This window comes from Aptenodytes patagonicus, chromosome 2 (assembly GCF_965638725.1).
Source record: "Aptenodytes patagonicus chromosome 2, bAptPat1.pri.cur, whole genome shotgun sequence".
NCBI lineage: Eukaryota > Metazoa > Chordata > Aves > Sphenisciformes > Spheniscidae > Aptenodytes > Aptenodytes patagonicus.
Window position 1 is genome coordinate 154,346,722 of NC_134950.1, and position 27,953 is coordinate 154,374,674.

At 36.8% G+C, this 27,953-nt stretch overlaps 1 protein-coding gene across 5 annotated transcripts in view; it reads left to right on the forward strand.

Moving 5' to 3' along the window:
• The window catches only part of WAC (WW domain containing adaptor with coiled-coil), a 65,810-nt gene that overhangs the window by 23,199 nt on the left and 14,658 nt on the right, over positions 1-27,953 (forward strand). For all 5 annotated transcript variants that reach the window (XM_076331763.1, XM_076331765.1, XM_076331764.1 and 2 more), the window contains exons 4-11: positions 3,194-3,300; positions 4,069-4,184; positions 4,635-4,747; positions 6,222-6,530; positions 16,623-16,868; positions 18,921-19,043; positions 20,065-20,213; positions 25,627-25,745. In XM_076331763.1, coding sequence (XP_076187878.1) covers positions 3,194-3,300; positions 4,069-4,184; positions 4,635-4,747; positions 6,222-6,530; positions 16,623-16,868; positions 18,921-19,043; positions 20,065-20,213; positions 25,627-25,745 — 1,282 coding nt within the window. The remainder of the gene's footprint in view (positions 1-3,193; positions 3,301-4,068; positions 4,185-4,634; positions 4,748-6,221; positions 6,531-16,622; positions 16,869-18,920; positions 19,044-20,064; positions 20,214-25,626; positions 25,746-27,953) is intronic.

Sequence of the window (27,953 nt, forward strand, 5' to 3'; positions counted from 1 at the left end):
ATACTGAGGCAGCAAGGTTTTAGTATGTGGTTAATTTGGTGATATGGTTTTGGTGTTTACACATGATCTTTAAGCCCTTTACTTGCATGCAGTGCCTAAAACTCTTGTTCTCCAGAGCATCATCTGCTTTGGTCTCGGAAGCTTCCCAACAGCAAATGTCGGTTTGGCAGCCCTTTCATATGCTCGTTCCCATGAAGTTCGGGTACTGATCCAAACGTGAAGGGGTATTATGCATAAAATAAAATGGAGGTACGGGGGTGAACCTGCACCTGTAATTACACTGTGTAATTGCCCTACACACCATCAGGTATGTATTTATGGTTGGCCCTTGTAAAAGCCCATGTAGCTTGTCCTGGCAACCCGAGGCAATTGGTATTGCTGGAGCAGCTGTGATCAGTATTTATGCAGCTGAGGCCAGCTCAGGTGGGGCAGGATCCCTGATTCAGGGCAAGCCTGTGGTGTGCAGCCTGGGAGTTGTGCTAGGAGGACTGCAGCTCAGTGTGGAGAGGCCCAGGAGTTCCTTATGAAGAAACTGCTGCAAAGTAGGCGTTTCTACTATTGGGGCCAGCTGTAAGTGGGTGTGACTGCTGCTGCTCTGACACTAGCTCTGAGGTGCTTTGTGACTCAGTACTGGGAACCAGGGAACAGTGTGAAATGGTGAGGGGATGCTGCTGAGCTGTTAGACCACGTGGGGGCTGAAAGTCTGCTCAGTGAGTTTGAGGGGTTTGTTTATGGGCTGGATAGAATTGGCTTTAAAGGATTTTATTGATTTAATACGTATGTTGTTGGCTCTTACTCATCTTTAGAAAATGCGTGTTAGATTAGATTCACTGTGGCAGTGTATTTAGACCACTACAGTATTTAAAAATCACCAAGTACATCTTGAGTACGCTGAACAAAGTGTAGTGTTACCGCATCCATGGTATGGGATTACAGTAAATTAACTACATTGGTGTTTTCTGAAGTTTTGAAGTGACTAATACCAAACTGTTCAAAGAAGCCATCTGGTAAATTTTCATCTTGTTTTTTCCTTTAAAAAGGGAGATGATTTTACCTCATAGTAGGAATGAACTAATATGTCTGCATTAAGCAACCTACAGAACTAAATGAAGAAATTTAATGATTTTATCTCAGTAGAGTTTGGGAAGGGTATAGTAAATAAATAAATACTTAACAGAATGATTAATATGAAAATATTAAACAGCTATCTCACTCCATAACCAGTGTCTAAAAAGAATAATTAAGACCGTTGGTGTGACTGATTGAGGAGTACAGTCTTGTAATTATAACGTATTTCGTGCATACATTTAGGGGTACTAAATGTGTCTGGTTTTATAAATGTATATTAAAGTCTAAATTCTGGAATTTTCTAACGTACGTAACATGTAAAGTCACATCATTCACTAGAAGCTCAATTTTTTTGTTGTTATTCACGTGCATCACAAGCATGTGATGTTGTGAGTATTGCTTTGACAAGCTTAAGTTACCCCCATGGAAAGTCATTCCACCTGGCTCTGAGCATGTAAGATACTTTTGGTGTAGGACTAATTATCTTGCTTTTGGAAGGCTGTATTTGAAGACAAGGCTTCTTCCCTTTTTTTTTTTTTCTTTTTTTTACCCCCAGATCTTTAAAGAGAATGACATATGGTTTTAGCCAAAATAGTGTAGGAAAAGGTTCAGAGCTACTGATGGTTCAGGTTGCAATAACTCATGCCTGTGCAAGTCAGCCTTTAACCTTTGTAGGGTACTAAACAGATTAGTCATGGTGTACCTCTTTGCTTTTGCAATGGACTGTTTTTATGACCTGCAGGGTTAGAGGCGGGGAGGAAGAAGTTTGAAATAGTAATTTTGTCAATGCTTGTGTCGTCAGAAGGCTCAGAAGATAGAATTTGCATTATAATCTCTCCCATTCTGCACCATGATATATCATTTAGTCATCTTCTGAGTGTGTGACCCTCAGAAGACTTAAAAAAAAAAAAAATTTGGCTCCATTCACTCCCACCTATCAGTCCACTATCAGTGGACTGTTCTTTATTGTTGTTGCCAGTAAGATACAGCCTTTGCCATTTGCAGAGCACTTTGACTTCATACTTAGATTGCTATAGTATGTGAGGCTAGTGATACCTGATGTAGTATCTCTGGGTATTTAGAAACTTCTCAGTAGGCAGAGGAAAAATAAAGGCAGGGAGAGTGTTGTATTTGGAGTATCAAGGTTTTTCCCTGAAATGCGTAAGAAAATGATTTTTCTTAGTTTGGTGTGATTTATGTGAACGTGTAAAACTTAGGAAGAGGAAATCATATAAAGACGAATGGAAGAGTTTTTACTTGCTTAGAAATTTTTGAGGAATGGGAGGCCTTAAGAGCAGGACATTTAAAATAAGATTGCGAAGGGTTTAATGGGTGGCCTTGTTTAATTGTAATTAGAACTGTTCAGGTATAATTGGTGACTTGAGCTTAGGCACAAATGTTAGGTGTAAAAGGTGTTGAGAATTATCTCCCTTCTCATTTCCCAGCTGTTCTTTCGTGTTCAAGTGTTTTCACAGTGATGAAGAAAACCGGATTACCTTGAGAACCAGTTGTTAGGGAGGCCAGAAGCAGGTGGCAGTTTGGGAAATGCTACTTTTGGTATTCTAGATGTTGATACCTATATTGCAGAGACTGAGGTGCAGGAAAATTAATTTAATCTGTATGCATAAACAGAAATAGTTACATAGAACCAGTTACAAGTAGTCTCAAAAGGGTTAAGAAAACAGCATTGCTCCAGTGAACTTAAAACCTGATTTTGTGTATCTAGCTGTGTAGCCTGTTGATAAACCTATTTAAACTTTCTCACTTAATGTTGAGGAGAAAAGTCTCTTAATTTCTGAATTGACATGTTAGGACTCCGTCAGCCATCAAAAAATATAAAGGCTACTTGCTTGTTTGTAGCAGAATGAAGTTTGAGAGTAAGACTAGTGAAGGGACATACTGCATTATTGCATCTAGAAAGTCAAAATGAGCTTTACGCTGTGTGAAAAAGAAATATGCGTATGGTCTCCTGAAGTACTTCTGCATCTGAACTATGCTGTGGTCCAGGCTGTGGACAATTTGCCTTCTCCCCTCCTCTCTCCTTTCCCCTTCTACCTCCTTAGAATGCAGATAGTTGATTTCTTTGAAAACATACATGGTGAACAGTCTTTCTTTTTTCCTTTAGGGACCAGTTACTCTCCACAAGAAAATTCGCATAACCACAGTGCTCTTCATAGTTCAAATTCACATTCTTCTAATCCCAGCAATAATCCAAGCAAAACTTCTGATGCAGTGAGTATTTGTGATTGGTATTCATCCCTGTGTCACCCCATTCATACATGCTATATTTTCATCATTTTGTCTAAAACAGGTGGCATGTACATTACCTGCTTCACTGAGTTTTCCAGCATCAGTCTTTATTTTATAAACACTCTGTAAACCCAAGCTGCAGTTGTTATGTTTTGTAAAACTGTTCTAATTGATAATCGTTAGAGCTTTGAGGTACCTGTTTTTAATTTTAAAATACTAGATTATTTAAATGAAGTAGATATTTTCCATGAACTTTGGTAAATCTAGAGAAGACAGTATGATTTTACTTATTTAAGATGCGTTACACATGGTGAATTTTAGTCACTTTTATTATCCAAGTTTTAGTAGTTAGGGTGGTGTTTGTTAAAAACTACTGAAAACAGAATAGATAAATTTGTGAACTACAGAAAAATTTTGAAAATATAATTAATGATTTTTGAGGAAGTTTTAAGGTGCAGAAGACTAATGTTATCAATATTGATATTAGTGTATCCCACTAAACATACTATTAGATTTTGTTTCAGGGTTGATGGGAATAAAACAGAGGAAACTATTGCAGAATGAACAGGAGCGTAGTGGTCACATCTTTAAACTATCAAAACGAAACAGGCATTTAGAGATGGTATAAATGGAAAGCCATGATAGGAGTACATATGAAGACGCCATGTAGTTTTAAAAAGGGTGGAAGCTTTTAAATTTGTATATTACAATTCTCAAGTAGTCCTTTGTCCAACACTTTGTATTTTAAAGGCTTACGATTCTGCGGATGATTGGTCTGAACACATCAGCTCTTCAGGCAAAAAATACTACTACAACTGCCGAACAGAAGTTTCACAATGGGAAAAACCAAAAGAGTGGCTGGAAAGGTATATGTGTGTGTCTGTTTTCATTGTATAAAGAATAATATTCTTAAAGCTCGTTTAGGAGGAGTTGAGCTTATCTAATAGATTACTGCTATAAAAGATTGTGTTCCTACCCTTACCATGACCTCTGGCACTTATTTTATCCCTTGATGATCCAGAGTGGGAGAGGGAAGTATGGTTGGTTTGGTTTTTTTGTTGGGTTTTTTTTTTGGTGGGGTGGGTTTTTTTGGTCCCCCCCCCCCTCTCCCCCCACAATGTTAATGAGTTGAACTGGTATACTGGGGGCTTTGACAACCGCTGGTGTAAGGAAGCAATGGCTGGAGTTTGCCTACCCCATCTGTAGCAGCAAGCTCTTAGGATAGTTTAATTCATCTCATGTAACTTCACCTGTAGAAAGTGTTATATTATTAGATGATGTAAATTCTTACTTAACTTGTGTTTTCTTTTCTTCAGAGAGCAGAGGCAAAAAGAAGCAAGCAAAATGTCAGTTAACAGTTTTCCAAAAGATAGGGATTACAGAAGAGAGGTGATGCAGGCGACATCTGCCAGTGGGTTTGCCAGTGGAAGTATGTGGGTTTTTTACAGTAATATATTCTTGCCTTGTTTTTATTACTGTATTCTTTTCCAAACTTAAAATTAAAAAATCTCTTTCCTTAGCTGTTTTTCTCACCTTTTTATATAAAAAGGCCAAAGCGGATAGCACAGACAGCTCTCCCAAATGTTGTTTCTTAAAATAACTTTGAGCCTTTACTAGTACAACGCTTGCTTAATGCTTTTCATAGTACTCCTCCTTTTTGCAGCTTTTACTGCCTAATTTAATTATCTTTATAGGTAGTTATTGAAACAAATTGCACAGTTTATGGTGTAGTTGGACTGTTGTGATCATTGAGACCTGTCAATGTCATATTCTGAGCTTAAAAATAGCAATGCAGAGGTCTCTTCTAAAACCTTGATTTCACATCTGAAAATAATAAGCTAATTTAATGGATTATGATATCAGAGTTTTCAGAGGCTTGTGTACTGTATCGAAAGCATGTTTTTACCATGCCAATACTCTTAGCAAAGCCTTTCCCGGACTATGAATTTCTGTTACTTGGAATTTTTTTTCCTGATACCTAGCTTTCATCTGTGTCAATTTTTTCTGGGAAATGGTCGTACTGTGAGATTCCTTCTGTATGCTGATGTAGTTTGGGTGAATTTGTAGCATAGTTCTCAGGATGGTTTAAAAGTAGAAGCCAAAGTATTAATCTTCGCCGCCGCCCCCATTGCTTGGGACTTGACAAGGCAGAGATGTATAAAGGGCTGTTTTTCTGTGTATGCTGAAACATACTGCATATGCTAAAACATACTGCATGCTACAAAAAGATAGCAGAAATGAATATTGCAGTAACTATTTGTTCTGTGACAGGTGAAAATCTAGGAATCAATAAAAATAATAACTCTATATTTGCTTGGTATGTTCCCTGTGTAGCATATTTTAAAGTCTATGAATAGTGTGACAAATGCAGATTAGTCACTCATTTAATATATAGTCTTCCTGAATTAATTCAACTGAAAGTAAATTCTTTGTAGTAGTACTTGAGTGACTTGAAGTGGAATTCTTTGAAGGCTAGAATTTGAAACTATGAAGTTATACTCAATGTTCAAAATTCTCAGTGAACAAAAGAAAAATGGCACGAATTATCTCTTCACGCTAAATATAAGATGGAAATAATAGATTTTGATTTAGATTTTTTAGGAGACTTCAAAAGTTAACTTGACTATAACACTTGTTATAAAGCAGCCTTTCATCAAAACATAGTGCTTAACCGGAACTCTAAATCAAGCAAAGGTCAGAGAAAATGCATTTTGTCAGTGAGTAAAATTAAATTTTGCCTTTTTTGATGCTGATCTACTTGAGGCTTTTTTTAATCATAAGTTCAATCAGCTCTAGTTGTTGATGTGCAGCTGTATTAATCAAAGTCACTGCAATCTTAGACAAGTTTCTAATTTAATCTTTTTTTTCTTACTGCAACTTTACTTGGGGAACCCTCAAAAAAGTGGAAGACAAGCATTCCAGTGACGCCAGTAGTATGCTCCCACAGAATATTTTATCTCAAACAAGCAGGCACAATGACAGAGACTACAGACTGCCAAGAGCAGAGACTCACAGTAGTTCTGCTCCAGTACAGCATCCCATCAAACCAGTGGTTCATCCAACTGCTACCCCAAGCACTGTTCCTCCTAGTCCATTTTCTCTACAATCTGATCACCAGCCAAAGAAATCCTTTGATGCTAATGGAGCATCTACTTTATCAAAACTGCCTACATCCACATCTTCCATCCCTGCACAGAAAACAGAGAGAAAAGGTATGTCTAATGAAATTCCTTCTAGCATTTAAGATGATGCGTTGCTTGTTCAAAGTATGTTAGTTCTAGAACTTAAAGATATTTTTCCTGTTGACTGTGTGTGCTTAGAACCCAATTAGTGTTTTGATGTGTTTATTTCCCCTTAAACCACGTTTGCTATATCTTACACAATTTCAAATTGACACTGCGATATTTCCTGTTTACTGGCTTATTCTGTAAATTATAATTTCAAATGATAATTTGAAAGACGTATTTCAGTAGGACGTATTTTAATTTTTGTCCTCCCTCATGTTGTTTTGGATCTTTGCCATTATTTGAGTTCTTAACATAGATGTAGTTACACCATTTGAAAGTCATTTTGGACCATTATATTTTATGAACTGCTGTTACTGTTTGGAATGCCAGTGTCAAACTTTTCAATAAACACAAGTGCAATTCTTACAGAAAGCAACACAGTTTTCTACGTGTCTGTAACAGCTGCTCTTCTGTTTTGATCTGTGTCTTGTGATGTACTGGATCTTCAGTTCTAAAACTGCTGAAAGTTTGTATTTCTGTGTAATATGTACCAGAAGCATTTAGAGTCATCAAGCAAAGATCAGGACTTTACTGTGCGTTGTTTGTGACTCTTCAAAAGTGTATATTTTAATTGGATTTACTTCATTATTAGGGAAGAAGAGCTCAAGAAGATTGTGAGAAAGGAGATGTGTTACTAGTGATAGTGTGATACTTTGGTATAGTCAGGTTCTTAGAGAGTAACATTGTATGAGAAAGTTCTATTTTGGGGGCTTTGGGAGGGGAAAAAGTAATTTTTGATAAACATGTCTGGTTCTAATTTAAAATATTGCTTAACGAGTACGACACTGAATGCTTTTTTGAAAGATGGCTTGTTGGCCTGTTGATATTTGCAAGTCTGTCTAGTTACAGAAGAATAGTGCAGTGCTAAAAAGACCAAAAAGTCTCAGGTCTGACATTGGTCTTACACTCTGTGTTTGCTTTCCTGCCTTCCAGTTTTCTTTATCAAAGAATTCCAGCTTTTACACAGAGATAAGTGCACTTGGCCATCCAAAATATCCAAATATTACCATACATTGGCAAATACTGCAATGTAAGAAAATTGTGCATGTAAAGAAATTTTGTATGTTTTTCTTGAGACTTTGTGCAATTTTTGCATGACTTGGTACATGAACGTTGACTATAAACTACACAGGAACAGAAGATTTTCAGCAAGCCTTTTTTCTGTTCAACACAGTAAAGCAAGAAGTAAGGGGTACTAGTTTATGCATGGTTCTTATACTGAATAGAATAATTATCTGCTTCAGTTCATTATGTTTTGATTGCAGTTTGCGCTTTTAAACACGACAGTGCAAAACATCCATGTCAAGTGTTCTCTTCTTTAGCGTATCCTTTCTATTTTCATTACTATCTTTAAAATATACTTAAAGAAAACCCTTATTTATTACTCAGTTCTGGCAGGTACTTGATTCCTGTTTGGTGTGTGGTCAGACTTCAAACTGGATATATTCTTTCCCTGCTTTCCTGCATACCTTTATTAGTTGCTTCCACTTAAATTGAGCAACTGAATCTTACTGCAATAGAACGGATTTCCCATTGTGACAACTGTTACAAATGTTGGCAGGGAGTTCTAATATTTCTTACGTACCACGTTCATTTGAGAACATACAATTGGGTATGAATAGTGAAAATGATTGCACAGGGTGGTCTTGACACTATAAATCTTACTTTAGAATCTATGTTACCATGGATGGTTCCGTATTAAATAATCACTTAATTTCTGTATTCCTATGTAGTTTTTTTAAGTTTGTATGGGTTAAATGGATAGGTTCTCTGTAATGCTCTTGCCTTGTTGATGGCACTTCATTGTGAGCAAATATACTTCCTGAGCTTCAGACCGGGTGGATTACAGAAAGTTAGTAAGTAATTGAAGAATTAGAATAGATTAATATTAGGCTTGAAATACTTCAGAAAATGTGAGTTTTCACATGTTGCTTCAATACCTTTCTTAAAGAAACAGAAAAATTCAGTGCAGCTTATATTATGATAAGAGATCATTCAAAGAGTATATTCAATAGTCTTGCCTTTTTTTGTGAATGTTGAACTTTTTTTTAATAAGAAATTTGACCAGTATAATTTCTGTAGCATTTTACGTATTTGAATTTAAAAGAAGAGAGGAAGCAGTGCTGTACATAGGGATGTTTTTGGATAGTTTGCTTCTGTTACTCATTTTCCCAGAGGTGACTGTGAACCTGTAGTACTATAGGTATGCAGTGTTTAAAAGTATTTGTTTGTAGCTCTTATACAAAATGAAGAAAAACCCAATTGTCCTGAGACACTCAGTTCGAACAATCTTCTAAAAGTATCTTTGTGAAATTGGAAAATAGTTTGAGGGGTTTATTTTTACACTGGTAAAGCAAACAGCCTTTGATCTTTTTCTTTTTGCTAGCTGTGCCATCCCTCTCTCTTTCTAAAAAGAGGTAAAGCTGTATTTTTTGCTTATAAAAATAGCTTGGTCCAAATGACTGAATAGTATGTGCAGTAGTCCTTGCCTAAATGAGTTCTTGCTTCTTGTCAATGTGTTGCTGGCAGCCTTATGCCAGCATATATGTACCACTGTTTTAATAGTTCTGTTCTTAGTGTGTATTTTTTAATGTAGTAATAGTTGTGAAAAACAAAACAACAAAAAACCACAAAAAACAACGACAACACTTTTTTCAGCTCAATCTCTTTTGCTGCAGGGGTATGTTGTAGTCCCACAAGGAGATTGAATAAAATCCCTGGCTGAACTATAGCTCAGCTGTTAGCAGTAGTCCTCTGCCCTCAATGGCTGGCAGTAGTGGAGAGTTCCTGGGGAACTATTTGACCTCTACCCTTTGGTTTGAATGTTCCAGTCAGAATCTGCTGCTTCTGTTTGTGCTCACTGTGAGTGCTTTATGCAGGTAAAGTGTGGGGTTGCTTTTCCTACTTTTTGGCTGCTTTATCTGTAGGGCACATCACATTTTCCTATTTCTAATTTAGTTGCTGAATCAAATGTTGTATTGTCCGTATCTTAACAGTGTGTTTGTCTGTAGGATACTTCTCACACCTTTCGTCCAAGCCCCATCAGGCAGCACTTCTGTTTCTAGCGCAACAATACTCCGAAATTTTTCTGAGAGAACTCAGTAAGGTGGCCACTGCAGTGCTGGGTGGGTTGTGACCCTGATGCTGACAGATTAAAGTGGTTGGTCAGTGACAGCTGAGCTTCTTCCTCATCCTTTTCTCACCCCTGTGGTTTTCTTCCTTGTAACACTTGCTAGTCTTTAGCAGTCAGTTATTAACATTGCCCCTGGTATCATTGCATCTTCTTTGGCTGAGTTTTGCAGTTTTAAGTGTATTACTCAATTCATACAGTGGTTAGAAAAAATTACACTAGCAAGACTGTTAGAGGTTTCTTCCAGTACTTTATATTTGTTTGCTGAGCATTGCTGTTATGTTTATTTTGGCAGCATAGATAAAATACGAAAATTCAGTTTTAAGATTGGAGTAATCCAAATGAGAAAAATACGGAATTTTTTGTATTTTAGAGAATTTAAGCATATTTGAGAACCCAGTTACTGTTGTTGCCATAGTTTCATTTGGCCAAATGTGTTTATAAAATGCATTGCTTTTAAATATTTACATATTTTGGTGTGGCTTAAGGTCCTTAGTAGGTCAGAACTGAATTATGTAAAAAAGCTAAATGTGACTGTCACTGCGCAGAGAACTTAGTTGGTGGACTATACACTTAAGGTACTTCAGCACAGACGAATGTGTTATGATTCTTAATCATTAGCAGTAAATCAAGCAGTTCAGTTAGCTGTTCTAGGTGGTAGTTGTTTAATCAGTATAGCAGAGGTGAGGTTTATGGGGCAATAAGGCATTGAATTTCTGAAAATTTTGTAATGCAGTTTTCCTCCCACAGAGAGCACGCTGTGAGAGCACACGTGCATGACTGTTGCTAGCAGAGCAAAGATACAACTCAAGCTCATAGTAGAGTGATTGGGTAATATTGCAGTGTTGCATTTGAAGGGCTTTGAATGCACTGGTTTTGGTTTTAATGGCATAAAAAAATCACATCAGTAGTAAAAGCTATTGGAACACTCAAGGGGTCACACTGATAATTTGGGAATTATCCGGTCAACAGTAAGTGGGTAATTTCCATGTCATTAAAAAAATCTTGGTTGAAATAAATCATCTGTCCATATATGCTGCAGAACAAGAGCAAGCTATATATAGCAGTATTTTAAAGCTACTATTTGTATAGGGAGTACTAGTACGTTAGTTGTCAGGAGGAGGATTGTGAAGGAAGTTATTGCACAAAAAATGCATTTCCTCTTTTTGTTTCTTTTTTTCCCCACTCACTTCTCTGTCACGCTAACGTGCCTGAGTAACTCGGCACACGGTGGGTGAGAAGGGAGTGAGCAGGTACTAGGGACAGGTACTTAAAGGACTCCAGCAGGTGGAACAGGGTGACTGAGGCGCAACAGAGGAGCAGGAGTGTTGGTGACGAGCTCTTTGTTGAAACGGAGTAGCTGAACAGTCAGAAGACTTAGATTTTTATCCCCCTGCATTAAACCTAGTCTGAATAAATTTTATTTTAACTGTAACGCACTAGGCTGAGAATTGCCTTTCAGAATGAGATTCACTAGTGGATCAGCTGTTTGTTTAGGAGCAAAGGTTCGTGTCATGAGGGGCAGAGATTGGTAACAGCAAGATTCAGCAGCATTTTAATATACTGCCTCAAACTCTGAGAAGCTAAGCGCTTGCTGCCTTGTATCTAGGTTGTAATTGAAGAACATTGTGGCACAACTGCTGAAAATGATCTGTGGTATTTTTTCTGAAAGGATTACTTGGCTTTGTTATTAAAAAAACCCACACTGCTTGGAAATATGCAGTGTAATGTTTCCATTCTGACTTGACATGATGTTTCTGGGGCAAGCAGTAGCCTCCAGTTTACTTCAGTTCAGATACCTCTTTGTGAAACCTGCAGCAAAGACGCACCTTTGTCATACAGGTTCTTGTCATAGAGAATACTGCCTGATAACTTGGACTTCTCTCCTTTTTTTTCCAAATGATGTGATCGCAGGTCACACTCCCAACAGAGCAGGTTATGAATAGAAAGCTCTTTCCTAATCATTGTGGTCTTCAAAAATTATTTTCATTTTAAAAAGTTTCTTTCCTGTTCCACTTTAATGTAAAACCAATTAATGGTTCTTCACGTTAAGTTAATCTCTACATCTAGTTGTTTTTGTTTGCCATCTGGTTACTTTTTTTCCTCCCCCTTTTTTTTTTTGATGGCTTTATTTCTTGCTCATTTTTTTTCCATATGATTAATGTTGACGGTCCAGCAACTTGTTTAGTTCTATAGCTATATGTAGGCTGCATCTAATTAGCTTGTTTACATGATTGTCAGAAGGCATGCTGTATTTTCATAATTGTTGCAACAAAGTGAATGGATTTTTTTTAGAAGTTTTCTTAAAAGCTCCAGAAGTTTAAACTTTAATGTGCTTAGCTTATCATGGAAAAATTGGTGCAAAGTCATATTTTTAAAATCACAAAAATAAAAATTTAAAAAAGAATCTAATTTTTTGTTTAAAAATTACATTTTAGCTCTTCCTCTGAATAAATAAAGTTTTCAACAGTTCAAAAGATGGCAGTGGGCTATGTTCTGCTTTTGGTTTTAATTTTTTTATTATTATTATTTAAAAAGTTTTCCTTGGGACTTTCATGATAATAGCTGAAATTATATGTGAGGTTGAAGAATCATTTGCATAGCATTTGTATGGAAATTGGTGTTGACAATGAAGAGGCTGCAGAGTTGCCCTGTCCGATAGCAGGCAACTTCAATCATCATAGTCAAAGACTTTTACAGGCCTTGCAGCATAGTTCATCTTTTCTTTAAGAATATTTTTTGTGTAAGAAACAGACCAAATTTGCATTTTCTGTTTGTAAAATTTCAGTTGTAGGTTCAAAATTAGTCTCATTGATGTATTAATGGTTCAAATTAGATTTATGAATGACTGCCATGTAATCAAAAGCCTTATTTTGCAATAATACTGTAGATAGCTTGTTAATGAACATGAACTTATGTTGACACAGGTGTAGAGACCAGTGTATCAGAGTTGTAAAACTAAAGGACTTAGATTTGTAAAGATATTTAACTTTTCCCAGTATGCTGTGTTCATTTTGACTGTGTTTCGTGATGGTTGAGGCTTCAAATGCATTTAAGAATTACAGGACTGTATAATTCTAGGCATTTTTTTAAAATCCTAGTAAATGTTTTAGAAATGAGGAAATAGTGTTCAAATGTTGAAAAGTAAACTTCACTATGTGGCAAAACATACAACGAAAGTGTCTCTCAAAGCAGATCAGAAAAGGGGAATTAGGGAGGAAAAGGAGGGAGTGAGAAGTTTCTGCTTCTGTTTGTGGAAAAAGCAGGGGAAATGCACACGCATCAGTGAGCGATATCTGAGGATTTTTGTGAAACAAACATTTCATCTTGAGGAGTTTCGACTGGTTGTGTTAACTTCAAAGGCGAAACTTTCAAGTTCTGTATAGCATCATAAATTAAACCAGTTTTAAACATTTGTCATTATATTATACAAAAATGGATGTGTAAATATTTAGAGGCTTTGTTTATCAGCAGTATTTCTTGGATTTATTTCTGTGAAATCAAGTGTCCGGTCTGGAAGCCATGGAGTAAGATAGGTTGGTTTAAATTAAGGTAATGGAAGTTGTGATTATTCAGAACTAATCTGTAGGCTGTATTTTTTAGCATGTTTGTTTTCATCACAAAGGAGTTTCCCTTTGTAGAGAAGAAAATAGCCATTCAGGCTACTTAATACAAACCAGAAATACTTGTATTTCCACAAATATTTTTTACAATTTTTTTTTGGCAGATAGAGGTTTATACCCTTTATTTCACTATGAATAACTTAAATTACTTAATTTGTGAAGTGCAGTGATGCTCTGAGCATTCATTGTACTCTGCATCCTCTATGATGTTAAATAACACAGAGTTATAATACAATGTATATGTAGATAGTCATGATCATAGAGATGTATTCTTTCATAACATTTTAGACTCTTGGTTTTGTAATGTTAACCATCTCAAAAGATCGGAATGTGAGCATTAGACACCATCATTTTTCACATCATTTTCTGTAGGTGCTTAATCTGGGTGATTGTACAAAAAATGTCTTTCACAATATATTTTAACACACACTTAAAATACCTGCAATAATACAGCTACAGAATAGTGTCTCCATATTGTATAAAAGAATTAACTGGACTGTGTTGTTTTGTTGTAATTCAGTTTGCATTTTTATAGCAGAGAAGCTCACCCAAACTAAAGTGCTTTTACAGACCTCTTGGAATTCAGTGGGTTTGTATTACATATTTTGAGTCCTTTTATTCAAGAAATGAGTAAATACCCAGAACTGGTCTTAAGGTTTGTCTTCACTGTATTGTTAGCTCGAGTTTGCTTTTGATTCAGTTTATTTTGTGTTCAAAACTGCAGCATGGGTGAAAAATACTTCCAGCTGTTTGGTATGGTGGTGTGGTTTGAAGCTCAGGTATTCCTTATGTGAATTAATAGTACAGTAGTGGGTTGCTTCTTTACTTAAAATAACTCAATCTAACTGTGAAGACAAGCCTAACTATGTTAAATATGTTTTGAAATCAGTGCTGGCAGTTGCTTAGTATTTTTTTCCTGTTTTGTTTGTTTTTAAATTAGGGTGTTTTGTTGTTTGTTTTTGTTTTGGGTTTTTTTGGTTTTTTTTTTTTTTGTAAGGTTCTCAAAACTGTAGGGTAGGAGAGTTGCATATATAAGTACTAACATGCCCTATTGTGCTTAATTCCCTTGCTTTTGTCTGCCAGTGTATCTTGTTGTCCTTATTTGGGCTATGACAGATTCAAATTCAATATAAACTTTACATGTTTTGTTTAGTAGGGTAAGGTTCTTGTTTGCTTGTTGTGTCTTGACTTGCAGTTGTCTTAATAAGTTTACTTTGAACACCATAACATAAGATTTTCTATGTAATACTTCTGTAACAGAGACGTTTACTAATGACTTACTGTTTAGGTCTAATACCTGATCAGCTGTCCTAGTCATATGTTACTGAAAACCACGTAAAAATTCTGTAACTGCTTTTTTTTCCTCTTCAGTCTTTGTAACACCACTTCTCCCTTTGTAAGGCCTTCTTACGAAAGCTCCTGGCCAAATGACCAGGTCCCTTTACAGATACTTTGAAAGCCCATCTCTTGTCCTGAGGAGCTTGTAACTAGATAAGGCTGCCTTTTTTTTTTTTTTTTTTTTTTTTTTTAAGTTTGCCTGAAACATCGAAATATATCTGTGTGCCCTGGCTGTTGCATCCTTGTAAGCTGTCAAATTTGGATTCTTCAGCGTTTTCTTCTGGTTTAGATTTCTCAGCTACTTGACTGGAAAAGGGTTTTTTTTTAGTATTTGTGACCTGTTATGAACTATTTCTACTGTAACTGCATGGAAGCAGAAGTCCCCTTTCTTTTCACTGAGATTTCTAATCTCATTTGATTTACGTACTGATACTCACTGAGCCATTTTTTATTTTTATTTTTTTAGGGTTCTTCTCCAAATTAGTCTCAAAAGTTGCAATTAAGGCTGTCAGAAAACAAAAGCTTTTAGAAATTTTGTAACATTTTATTCTTATGTAATAAAACAAAACAAGACCTTTTCATTTTCCTTCACTAAAAGTCAGCCACCTCTTACCTTGACCACCTCTCCAAAGGAAAAAAAATCAAACACACCTTTAGAGTAAAAGAGTTTCCCATCTAGTTATTTTAGCTTTCATTTGGATTTTTGCCTGAAATGTGGAATATCCAGGTTGACATTCTCCGCCCAGTTTGAGGCGGGTTTAAAATCCAGGTCCTCAATATTATGGGCAAGCATCCTGGGTGAGATCTTGGATCCATATCCATCTTTCCACTCTTCATCCAACCTGTTTGGTGCTATAGAGGCATTAGTCTTGACTGAATTTGGTGGCAGAGGTCTCTCATGGGTTTAATGGGAATGAGAGAAGGGGAAACTAAAATTGAAATATAGTGGTCCAGGCTTCTTAAAGGAAGGATATTTGAAGTGACTGATGGTACACCTACAGTAAGTGGAAATACTTTCAGTGCAGGAATTTCTCACAGTACTGGAATGGAGGAGAAACTTTCATGTTACTGGAAGTCAAATTCAGAATTAATTAAATAACTCACATTAGTTAAAACAAATTGCCATACAGTATAATTGACTTTAAGTACTAAGCATTTCTGTGGATAATAAGTGTTGATGTTTGCTAAAATGAGATTAGTAAAATAAAGGATATAGGTCTTGATGCTTTGGGAGAAGCTGACAAGTTTGAAATTAATTATGGGCAGATACACGTTTAGATGTTTTGCCACTCTGCTGTGGGGATGTTAACAGCTCTTGTTTTACATTTCTAGTACAGCTCATTATCCTGTCTGTGAATCTGGAGCAACGTAGCTGGATTGTGTATGATAGACTTGGTCTTTATTTTGTAGCTTCTTGCAGTCTGGTCTCTGAATAAATGAAGTATGGCTTATACCTTCCCCTCAAATTTGACTTATTAGGCTATCTGTAAAGTCCATGGACTATAAGGTTTTCGTTCATAGTATATTTTCCAAAGAAAGATTGGAACCATGGGTAAAAACATAGAATATGAGTATATGCACAGTAAAAGAAAAAAAATCACTAAGGAATTTTTGGCCCACGTTTGTCCTAAAAATTAGGGGAGAAAAATTCCCATTTGTAATTCTGGCAGCTTTCAGTCCAATACCTTGAAGTGGAAAGATTTTGTGTGTGTGTGTGTGTGTTCCTAATAAATATTAGGTTCAATAGCCTAAATTACACTAGGTATCAAATATCTTCAATTTTTGTTATATTCATGTTTTTGTTTTTTTTTCCTCGTAATGATAGTTAAGCATTTGATCTTCTGAATTTAATATGAATGTTGTACTAGTGAGAAGTTGCCAGGTTATATTGGGGAAAATGAAAATTACTGTCTGTCTTCTGTTCAGAGTCTGCATCTGTGGACAAGTCTGTATCCCATTCTTGCACAACTCCTTCTACATCTTCTGCTTCTGGACTGAATCCAACTTCTGCGCCTGCTTCATCTGCTCCTACAGTTCCTGTCTCACCTGTCCCGCAATCACCAATTCCTCCGTTACTTCAGGACCCAAATCTCCTTCGGCAACTGCTGCCTGCTCTGCAAGCCACCTTGCAGCTTAATAATTCTAGCGTAGATATATCCAAAATCAATGAAGGTAAGGATTCTTTAAAGTTGATGTAATTTCTTATTTACACACATTAGTATGTTATTGGATACTAAGCTGTAGTAAAAGCAAGCCTTACTTTAAATGAAAAGTGAATAAATGAATCCCTAGAGAAAGTGGGGATTGTTTGTGGTTTTTTTTTTTTTCTGTTAAACCTTTTTAAATTAGCCAAGTAACATTTAAGGTTGTTAAGCTGATAAATGCTGATGTATGTGAGCAGTCTAATTGAGACTGGTGACTTAATCGCTGTATCAGCATTCATCTGTTGCACAAAATTTAGTTAGAGCTTTTTGTTCTTTTGTTTCGTGCAACGTTCTTTGTTTTCTGTAGTTTGTGCTGCTATTCTAATAATGTGTTTGCAAATACTGAAACTTCTAGGGATTCTTAAATCTTGTTGCCTATCAACTTTTTTTCTTTAACACAACATGTTAGCCTCTCTGAATAAAGATTAGCATATCAGTAATTTTGCTAGCAAGTTAAATTTTGTGCATGTAATCAGTGCATCTCTTAGACTTTTGTCGCATTGGCCTAGTTTATTAGAAGAAAGTTTAGAACTAGCTATAGTGCCTTTCGCTGCAAGAACAGGTAGAGTTGATGCATTTCGAATGTAATTTTATCTAATGTGGTGTCTGCATGTGGCAGGTTACTGATGAAGAAAGCGGTGTGGGATTTTTTACTTGCTTCTTTGAACTTCTTGTGCACTGATCACCAATTTAAATAGGAAGCAAGACATTTACATGTAGTGCCCAGAGTTAATTGTCTTTAACTTTTTAAAAGTGCAAACCATGGAAGTCAAAACAGTAAAATTTTACTTAAAATTTTACTATTATTTACGTTATGATTATTTATAAGGAAAAGCTGTCAATTCACTTCCTTTTAATCAGTAAATATTACGGCTTCATTCAGTACAAATAGGTGAGTTGGTTATTGTTTTTTCCTGTGCAGGGAGAACCTTTTAAAACAGTAGTGCACTAGGTTGGACTAAAAAAGTAGGAGTATCGTGTTGTGTTTGTGTTAAAAAATGAAAGATCCAATCAAGACCTCAATTGGATTTTATTAGAAAGCTGCCAATTTAAGTTCCTAGTCATTTTCTCTTGCCATATCTGAGCAGCAGCTGTGTCTGTCTTGGAACAAGTGTGTTTAGTATTGGTCTGATGGCATGAGGGCCGGGCTGGCAGGTCCGCGTGGGCAGAGTGACTTCACCTTGCGCAGCAAGCTGTCCTTACTGTGCACATGATGCAGAGTTATTCTGTGTTTGTGTTGGTGAGTCAGTTTTTTCAGACTTGTACACGGGCAGTGTATGTTCAGGAAGTACCCCACAGAGCCTGTAGACCTTTTTGAAAAGATTAGTTCAGAAGCTGGGTCTCATTGGCTCATACTGTAAGATGCTCTTCCTATGTAGTGCAGTTTTAAAACACTTGGTTGAAAATGATTAATTTTTTACTGCGGGGGTGGGGACGGGATGGGACAGCTAAACCCAGAACAAATAAGTTTGGGTTTGTTTGGTTGTTTTTTTTTTTTTTTTTTAATAAGAAGAAACACTGAGTGTATGGATTTTTAACTTGAAAGATCTTTTCTTTTTCCTTGAACAGGAAGTCTTCCCCCCCGCACCCCCCCATCTCTTTTAGTGAGTTAAAGTGATACTGCTTTTTTGCCTTTTTAAAAAATTATAGTAGTTCAAAAAAAAAAAAAACCCACACACATTCTGCTTACTACAATAACAAACTGAACAAATGTTCTCTTTACGTTTACAAGAATTATTATTGATCCATAAGATCAAGCTGAAGAGTTGAAGTTATTTGCTAAAAGAATTTTTTTAGTGTATGTCTCAAAGATAAAACTATTAAATAAAGGACTTGGTTAGACATGCCAAGCATTCATTAATTGTATTCAAGTCATTGAAAAATAGTTCAGGCGGCTCTTCGGTCTGTTGTGGATATGGGAACAAAATCAGAGAAAATGCAGCTTAAATGTATTTAGCCAGTTTGAACAGTTTAAAGTCATGTGCTAGAATTGCCAGTAAAACAGAATGTTTGTTTTTAGTTCTAACAGCAGCTGTGACACAAGCCTCTCTGCAGTCTATACTCCATAAAATTCTTACTGCTGGACCATCTGCTTTCAATATCACTTCCCTAATTTCTCAAGCTGCACAACTGTCTACGCAAGGTATTCAGAGTCTTCTTTTCACTTACGTAAAATTGTTACGTTGCACTTTATATAGGCTGATACAATTGAAACTTGCAGAAGCTGTCTCTTGTCGTATCTTTGGCCATCTGGTGTGGAGGATGTTGAATTACTTCTTTTTCCAAAGATAGGATAAGAAACAGTTATTTGGGGAGCAGGAAGCTGACGCAGCTAAGCACTGTCTCGCCTTTTGGGATTTTCTTTGTGTGTTAACTAACTCTATATGAGTAATGTGAAAAATGTGCGAGACCCTCTCAATTTATTCTGAACCTTAATTAGATGTTATTTAATGTTCAGTATAAAACACAACTCTTTCTTGGTTGAACATCCTTTTTGTAATACTGTGCAACTGTGACTCTTGGGGGGAGGCCTTAAATTCTTAAAAGAAAGTTTATTCTATCTGGCGGGGGTTTTTTTGTAGTCTTCTGTAAATAGTATTTTTCAGCTTCCAGGCGAGATACTCCTTCAGGTATTTCAATGCATTCTGGTTTGTAACTTAATAAAGCTAGAAACTTAAACCAAAACCATAAATGCAGTCATGTTATTGAGTAGGTAAGCAGTATTATGCTAATGCTGATTTTGAACCAGTAATTAAAACATGGGTGGGGGACTGTTGGTAGATGCCTAGAATGGGTGAATAGGTTTCTAGATAAACTGTTCATGCATTCTTTCAGTTAAATCAAGTTGTGCACTCTAAAATAGGAATTGCAAATGAAACTAATTTAGTCTCTTCATGTGTAAAAAGCATTGCATAATAGCTTCTTCTCTTTCCCCTTCCCCTCAACTTTTAGAAGTGGAGGGTTTGGGGAAAATACAATTCTTTAGTTAGGATTGTTGTTGAACATCTGATTGTTCCAGTTGTTCACCCCCCCAACCATCTCGATGTGAGTATGTTTATATATTATCTAATACAGCATACTACAAAGTACCAAAAGAAAATCTAATTTGCATTTATGATAGGATATAGGTTTATTAAAAACAGTATTATTTTTTTTCTTTACAGCTCAGCCATCTAATCAGTCTCCAATGTCTTTAACATCTGATGCCTCATCACCAAGATCATATGTATCTCCAAGAATAAGCACGCCTCAGACTAACACCGTTCCACTTAAACCTTTGATGACTACGCCACCGGTATCATCGCAGCAGAAGGTTAAGCTCCTTTTAATTTATGCCATATTGTAGTAAGAAACCATTATAGGCAATATGAAGTATTGCTGCTATATATCCATGTGCTAGCAGTTATATATAGGATGATAAAATATGTATGTTATCTTTCCCAATAGGAACAGAAACAGCTGGAAGCGACTATTTTGCTGTATTTTTGCAGTACAATTCTAGCATGGAATTCTAGTACATTTTTCTGTTCTTGAAGAAAATCTCACTTCAGATGCTGTCTGGAGATAATACCAAGAGATCAGTATTTTAACGTATTTAAATGGAAACAAAAACTTACTCCAAAGGCAACAGCTGATATAATTCTATAGACTTTAGCTAATAAAACGTTTTTAGAATGAGAGAGAAATTCTCAGGGAAGTTGACTTCATGTAGTCTCAAATTTGGTTTAGAAATGTTCTAGGTGTTTATAAGGTCAATAACATTATGTCCCTTTCCCTTCCTGCTGCCCCCCCCCCCTTCATTCAGAATTCTTAATTGGATCGGTAACTAGGAAACATTAACTGAAGCTAACAAACAAGCTCCTAAGGTTCTTCCTAAGGATGAAGTAGAAAACATAAAGTTGTATTTTTTACTTTTTTGTGTGTGTGTGATCCCTCTAGTGGGTCACTCTTCAGAGGAAAAATGTCTTTTGCAGAATCTGAGCTCAGTATTCCGTATCCTACAAGTGGTGATACTGAGGAATAAATACGGTTGAAGCTTATTTATTTATTTATTCAATTTCTCTGTCCAGCAGATCAGAGACTCTGTTTTGCTGTGTACACATGGGGAAAGTAGATGTAATTAGAGGCACTCAAGATGAACTTCCCCTTAAGGGTTTTTCTTTTTCCTTGTTTAAAGGCTTGTGATTCGTATTATAGAGCAAGGGTGGGAAGAGATACTGGGTTAAAGGACCTATTATGAAGAAGGGTTTTGTTACTGAAGGAGACTGAAGGCAGAGCTATTGATTTGCACCCTCTGGTGGAAAGTAACCTTTTACATTCAAGATCGTTTTGTAGTGATAGGTAGAGCTGCAGGGCATAACATGCTTGTGCCTTTTAGGTAAGTTTAAAAGAAAACAAAACAGAAATTTATCAGTTTACAGTCTTGTTCTGGCTGTGATAAATGGAAGTCCTGTTGAGGAGGATTTGGACCTCTCCTAGAGGTTTACTGTTTTCATGCAATGACAGCTTGTCCTGTCTCTTCATTGTACAGATCTTTTTTTCAAGATTGAGACCCTCAGATTTTAACCCAGTCTATCAGTATGTTGCTCAGTGTATGTAGTAACCTATCAGCATAAGAAGTGTGACTCTAGACTTTGGGGTGAGACCAGTCTTGTTTGATTTCCCCCCCCACCCACCCCCCCAAAAAAAATCCATGTTTTCCACCCCCCCCATCTCCCCTGCCCTGCTTAGCTAAGGCATCTTTCTTTCAATTTTCTGCTCAGAAGAGAACCTCTTATGTCTTGAAGGCCTTTAAGGAATACTTTTATCTTCAGGAGGACAGATTGCATTCCTCATTCTAGTCTAAATGCCTCATTTTCTTACGTTTGAATTTTTTCACGGGTACAAAGAAAACCAAGTGATTCTCCCGATTTGTTGTGATTGACAATGGTACAATGAATTGTGAAAGCCTCATGTGTGTACTGATCCTGCTTGTTGTCTTTGTTTCTGCCTTTGGAGTGCATTCTGAATCTATGTGTTCACATCCTATACCTAGGTGACAGGTAATGAAATTATCAAATAGCAGACTTGAAACAAAGAAGGGAGATGTCTGGCACTTTCAAATCCTGGGATATGAAAAAGAATTTTCTTAAGTTGTTTACTGTCAGTAACTGTAAGTTGATCTCTTCTAGTCTCTACAACCCAGAGATCTGGATCTACTTTATAAATAAAGTTCTGATTATCAGCTACATTATAAACATGGCAAAAGCTTTACCCTTTGGGATCTTCCTTATCTACAGTGTTTTCTGAAAGAAAACTTGAAGGAAGGACAGCTCAGCAGGATTTTTTTTCCCCCCCAAGACATTTATCCTTGTTTTATAAACTTAGCTTCTGTAGTATTTATCATCCTGCTACAGATGTTTTCCTAGAACTGTGCAGACAAACTTGAACCCACTGCCTTTTACCCAGTTTAAAGGCCAGCATATGCCTATGAAGTAGGTGGTGTGGTAGCAAATTATGCCTTAAGAGAAAGCGAAGGCAAGCCAAGTCTTGTAAGTAGGGCCAATCTGTCTTGGTAGACCAACTGTATAACTGAATATGCTTTTGGACACACAAGCCTTGCCTCAGGTTTTCAGTAGAAGCAAAAGACTTTAAGGCTAAATGCAGTTTTGAGAAGAGTTGATCTGAGTTTAGTGTGTCATAACTACAGCAAGGCTGCCACTCCTCAAAAAACAACAAAAAAAGTGTTGGGTTATTTTATGCTTGCTTTGATATGAGATATGCAGGGCCTTGTGATTGCCTATAGTTAGTAACTTGGCATGCAGGATTTCACCTCTGGTATTTTCAAAGGAGGGTATTGTGTGTTTTATTGATAAGTATATAGAAGTTCTTCTGAAAGTGGTAACGTCTATGTTTTGATGAGCATACTGTGACACATTTTGAAATTACTATATTTTAACCCATCTTTCCTTAAGACTGCACCACAATGAGGTGAGATTGCACATCTGGTTTATTTTTGAAGCACGTATAATGTGGTTGCAGTCGAAGTGTTAAGTGTAGTAAATTCCCGAGTTACTCATGCTAAGCTATAATGTCTTTGCTTCAGAATGCCATTAATCCTGATGGACTGTTGTGCTTATTATATACATATATATAACATATATATGTGTTATTGTATACATTGGCAAGTTTTCACTCCCATCCCTCTGTGAGGAAGTTATAACTCTTACTACACTGGGATATCATAACCATAAAAGCTTTCTATTTTCTAGGTGTCTCGAGTAGCTTCACAGATCAGCTAAACAGAATTAGAAGTAATGCTTGACAGCAGGAGCTTTTCTTGGTTTTTGTGTTCCTCAAATCTGGTGCTAACAACAGAGCTGTTGAAATATTAACATGAATTGTTTGTGTGTTAGTCCCAGAAGTAACAAATCCTGGTTCAGCAGCAGATACTTTTCCAGTTCAGTAGGGAGAGAACTTCGGTGATAGTTCTTCTATTCACGTAATTCAATTCCATAAGATGGGATTGAGATGAGAACTTAGGTGATAATGGCTCCAGTGTGAGCATGTCTGTTTTAGTACTCCTTTGGATATGTCAGTCAGCTTATCCAGTTCGAAGAGTTTGAGGTAGATTATGCATAGTCAAGATGTGGTGCTGTGCCAGGACACACTTGGTTTCAGAGCACAAGCTCGTCGGCTTAAGGTGCTTCTATGCAGCACGCATAGACAAAGCTGAACTGGCACCCTGCAAGCAGAGCCCAGTGCCAGGTGCCCACATACTTGGGCTGGCTCTGGGAACAGCGTAGTGCCATTTGCAGAGTAGGGCTTGTTACTTAGGACTGCATGAACATGTCTGTACTGCTTTTAAACTCAAGCTGGTACATCTGCCTTGGAGGTGTGCTGTATGCACGCGGCAGCTCAGGTGTCACAGGCTCCAGGATCCTAGGCATCACATTTTGCTATTTAGCTGTGCCTGTGTTGTATGGTTAGAAACTGTTCCGAATTTCTTTAAAATAACTGTGTAAAGCATATGTTACACAGACTTGTCAAGCTCAGTGAGAATGTTGCTTATGGAAATTTTTTTTTTAATTTAGCCCTTATTTTCTGTTCCTGGTACACTTACTTACAGTCTTTGAAACACTTGGAAAATAGGGAATAGCTAGGAGTTTTTGTGGCTCATTTATCTCTCAAATCCCAATTTTTCTTTACAATCCATTTTTGTTTTTATTTTTACCAGCTAAGGAGCTGGTTAGTTTTCCAGTTTGGATCTCCAATGTGATCATATTATCTCTGACAGACGGACGTTCCTTTTGAAATTGTTCCTTCTGTTCAGTCTCTTGTTATGCCTGCTCACAGGGTGAGCAAAGTTCAGGCATTGATAGCGAAGTTCTTCATGTCATACATTTCATAAAGATACTCGGGTAGTCTTTTTTCATAAATCAGTTTATGAACTGCTACTATTTTGCCCCCCTCAACTGTATAATTCTGTTGATTTCAACACACTGATTGATCTTACAATGCCCTTGGTTTATCTTTCCAGAACGATGGCCTTTTCATGTGCTATTCAGACTTTTTTTGGCTTTTGATCATAATTTTAAAGGGTGGCTTTTCCTCTTAGACATAAAAGTAGATTTGAGATTACATTAAGATTTCCTGTATATTTAAATAAATGAACTTAATGTCATGAGTTTACTTTAGCAGATATGGTCTGACTTGCCGTCTGTGGCTTGTTTCACAGGAGTCTGTTTCTGAAACAGAATTTCTGGAGGTTCAGATGACCTATAGTATGTATACTATATATATATACTATACATATATATATTATATATATATACTGGTATAGTAACCTATACCAGCTTGATGTCAGCAGATGCCAGACAGGCTGCCTGATTTATGGTTTTTGTCTTTATGGATCCCTAAACCCCATTTTTTCTTCCCTCCCTCTTTCTTAAAATTGTTAGCTTGATTTTTCTGGAGTGGGGGATAATTTTGGAGCTGCTTCCTCTCTTGTACATACTTTAAAAGGGACAGGGGCATGCAGAGTATGGGGCAAAAAGAAATATCTTGAACTCCATTTACTGTAACTTAGACACTAGTATATTCCCAGACTTTTCATCCTGTTGTAGTTCAGGAATTCACAGAAAAAATACCGTATCTTACTGCTGGTGTCTTAATATCTTAAAAGTGAATGTGTACTACAAATGAAAAGCAAAAAGCTACTGGTAACGTTTTTTTTTTAAGTCACCCATTAGTTTAGAACTGAAAGAACAGTTAAAAAGGGGGAGTAGCAGACGGGTAAATATGGTTTAGATTTTTTTTTCCCATTTCTGATAGAGATGTTATAATACTCTTAAGACCTAATTTGCTCTTGACATTGTGTAATGTATTTTCGAGTAGGAAACTTTTAACTTTTTAAGTGAAAATTTTTATTTGGATAATGAACAATTCTTCTGAGTTGAAAATGAGCTTGGTGCTCACATGGAAGATATGGTCAGAAATGAAACTGGGTTGAACTATTTTACCTAATAAACTTGCAATGTTTTGACAAGTCAGATGGATATCTATCACAGCTGTGGAACTCGAGATGATTTTTTAAAAAAACACCTTGTGAAGAGTATAAAAATTCTGTCAACAAAAGACCTTGTATCAAAAAAACCCCACCGGTCTTGTAATTTCTGTGTTTTTCTCTGGTTCTTACACTTGATATTTACTGTGGAGGAAATCTAATGAAGTTTTGAACTTTCCAGGTTGCTACTCCAGGTGTTAAACAAGGACCAGCTTCACAGGCAGCACCTCAGCAGCCGGTAATAGCTGACAAGCAGGCAGGTCATGAACCTGCCTCTCCACGAAGTCTTCAGCGCTCAAGGTATATTGAAATACTTCTCTGTGCTGTTCTGTTTTTTGCTCTGGATCCAATATATGTTGTATGTGTTGCAATTTGTGGATTCTTTGGCCTATTTATTGAGCATATGATTTAACTCTGCTGCTACTGAAACAATGCAGATAAATATCTCTGTTGCAGAGCTAATGTGGTAGATTCTCCATTTTAGGACCACCATTTTAGGACCACCACTAGAGTTCCATTCACAGAAGCGAAATAGAATTAATATTTCTACCCTGTCACGCTGGAGTCAATTTTGCAAGTGATCCCTGTATTATGATTTCTGAGTTTGGAGTTTTTGTTTCTTTCTGTGCAGTTATGCGATTAAATGCTTTAATTCTGTGTGATTTGCGTAGTGTTAGAGGTTTGTGGTGTCTTATTGTAGTGTAATTTGATTTTTAAATTAGTAAGAACTTCTGTCTATCAGGCGATTTTGCAGTTTTAATGAAAAACATTAAAAAATGAAGTAAGTTTCACAAATTTTTCCCTTGACCAGATTTTTTTGTCAGTATTGCAGCCTATTCAGATATTGCATGATAGGAACATTTAGCTATGGATTTACAAGGTGGGTTTAGAATCTGTATCTTGTCTGAAATTTTTCTTTTGGGAAGATGGACTTTTCATTGTTTAGGATGCTGTGTACTTTATCATATTGATTCCAGGGGCTGTAACCAAAGATTTGTCATAAGATCCTTCTGTGATGGAGTCATGGTCTAGAACTGTGGCAGGAGGAGATTGCAGGTTGATTTTTTTTTTTTTTTTTTAAAGTGCATCATCTCAACGGATTTCTGTAAATCTACAAGGTGTCGCATTTCTTAAAAGCTAGATTTTTAGAGTGATTGAATAAGGTATGTGGTATGATATTAAAACAAACAAACAAACAAAAAACGAATGCTCTTTCCTTGTCAGCATGCCTGAAGCTACATGGTGGTGCTTTCCAGATCATAAAATAGAGAGGTCCTTTTATCTGCCCTTCTGGGACTAATACTAAAGGGGACCTTTGATTATGTGTCATCAATGCACTAACTTATTGTTAGATTTTCAAATCTGTGTTGTTTTTTGTGGGGACAGGGGGGTTTTGGTTTTTTGGGGGGGTGGGTTTTTTGTTTGTTTGCTTGGTGGTCCTGTCCCAGTGACTGGCTTTACTGGAGAGACTATTGATCAGTTTGAGGGTACAAACAGAAGCAAGTCAGAAGTTTTTGAGTCTTTAATGTTGGCTATCTTACAGATACTTGATTCTAATCTTTGGCAGATGTCTAACCTACAACTCATTTTCCTCTATGGGTACAATAAAGACATAGTGTACCAACTCTAGTCTCTAGCAATTATGGATGGTGCTGTTAAATCTTTCTGAATTACAGTACCAAAAATAAAATTATACTTGGCAACCAGCTAAACCTTTTTAATAAGGGAACTAGACCTTTTTATAAGGAGCAGTGAGATTTTGGGGAATAGCTCTCAGTCACAGACCCCTTTATCCTTTGCTGAGCACCCTTTCCCTATAGGAAGTCTTGCTAAGGAAGATAGTCTTATTCTTGGAAACATTCGCTATGGCCTGGAGTCTGTGTGAAGTGATACTGGTGGGCATTTGGCCGGCTAATCCATACACCGTCCCGTGTCCATTCCCCGCCCCCCCCCCCTTTTTGGGTTATAGGATTTCCTACTCTGGCATAACCCTTGCCCACATCAAGTTCCCTTTAGGGATCTACTGGCCCCCTGCAAACCATTGCTCTGCTTGGCATCAGCATTTTGCTGGAGAAGGGAAGCTGAGTTTGTCCCATCAACTGTACCGCTGAAGCAGAGGGGTCATGCAGGTAGCACTGTCCAGTATTTGAGGAGGAGGCGCAGGACGCAGTGCACAAATAGAGGAGAGTGTGCAGCCTAGTATCAAAGATACTGTGACAATATTAGTATTGTTTAGTATCCTATATCTCTCAAATTGTTACATGTTTGTGACAGTGATAAATGGTACATCACGAGTTCATGCGTTTCTGTTTCTTTCGGAAGTGTCTCATTTGCAAAAAATGGAAGATTAAGGAACAGATGATTTGGAAAAACCTGTGCGACTGGTATTTTCTTCTGTTCAGTGGAGTTGAATGAAAATGGACCAGCTCAGATGTAGATCTACTCATCTGCAAAAGATTTCCTGTGTCTGGACAATATTTCTGAATTTATGTAGAACAGATTATTCCT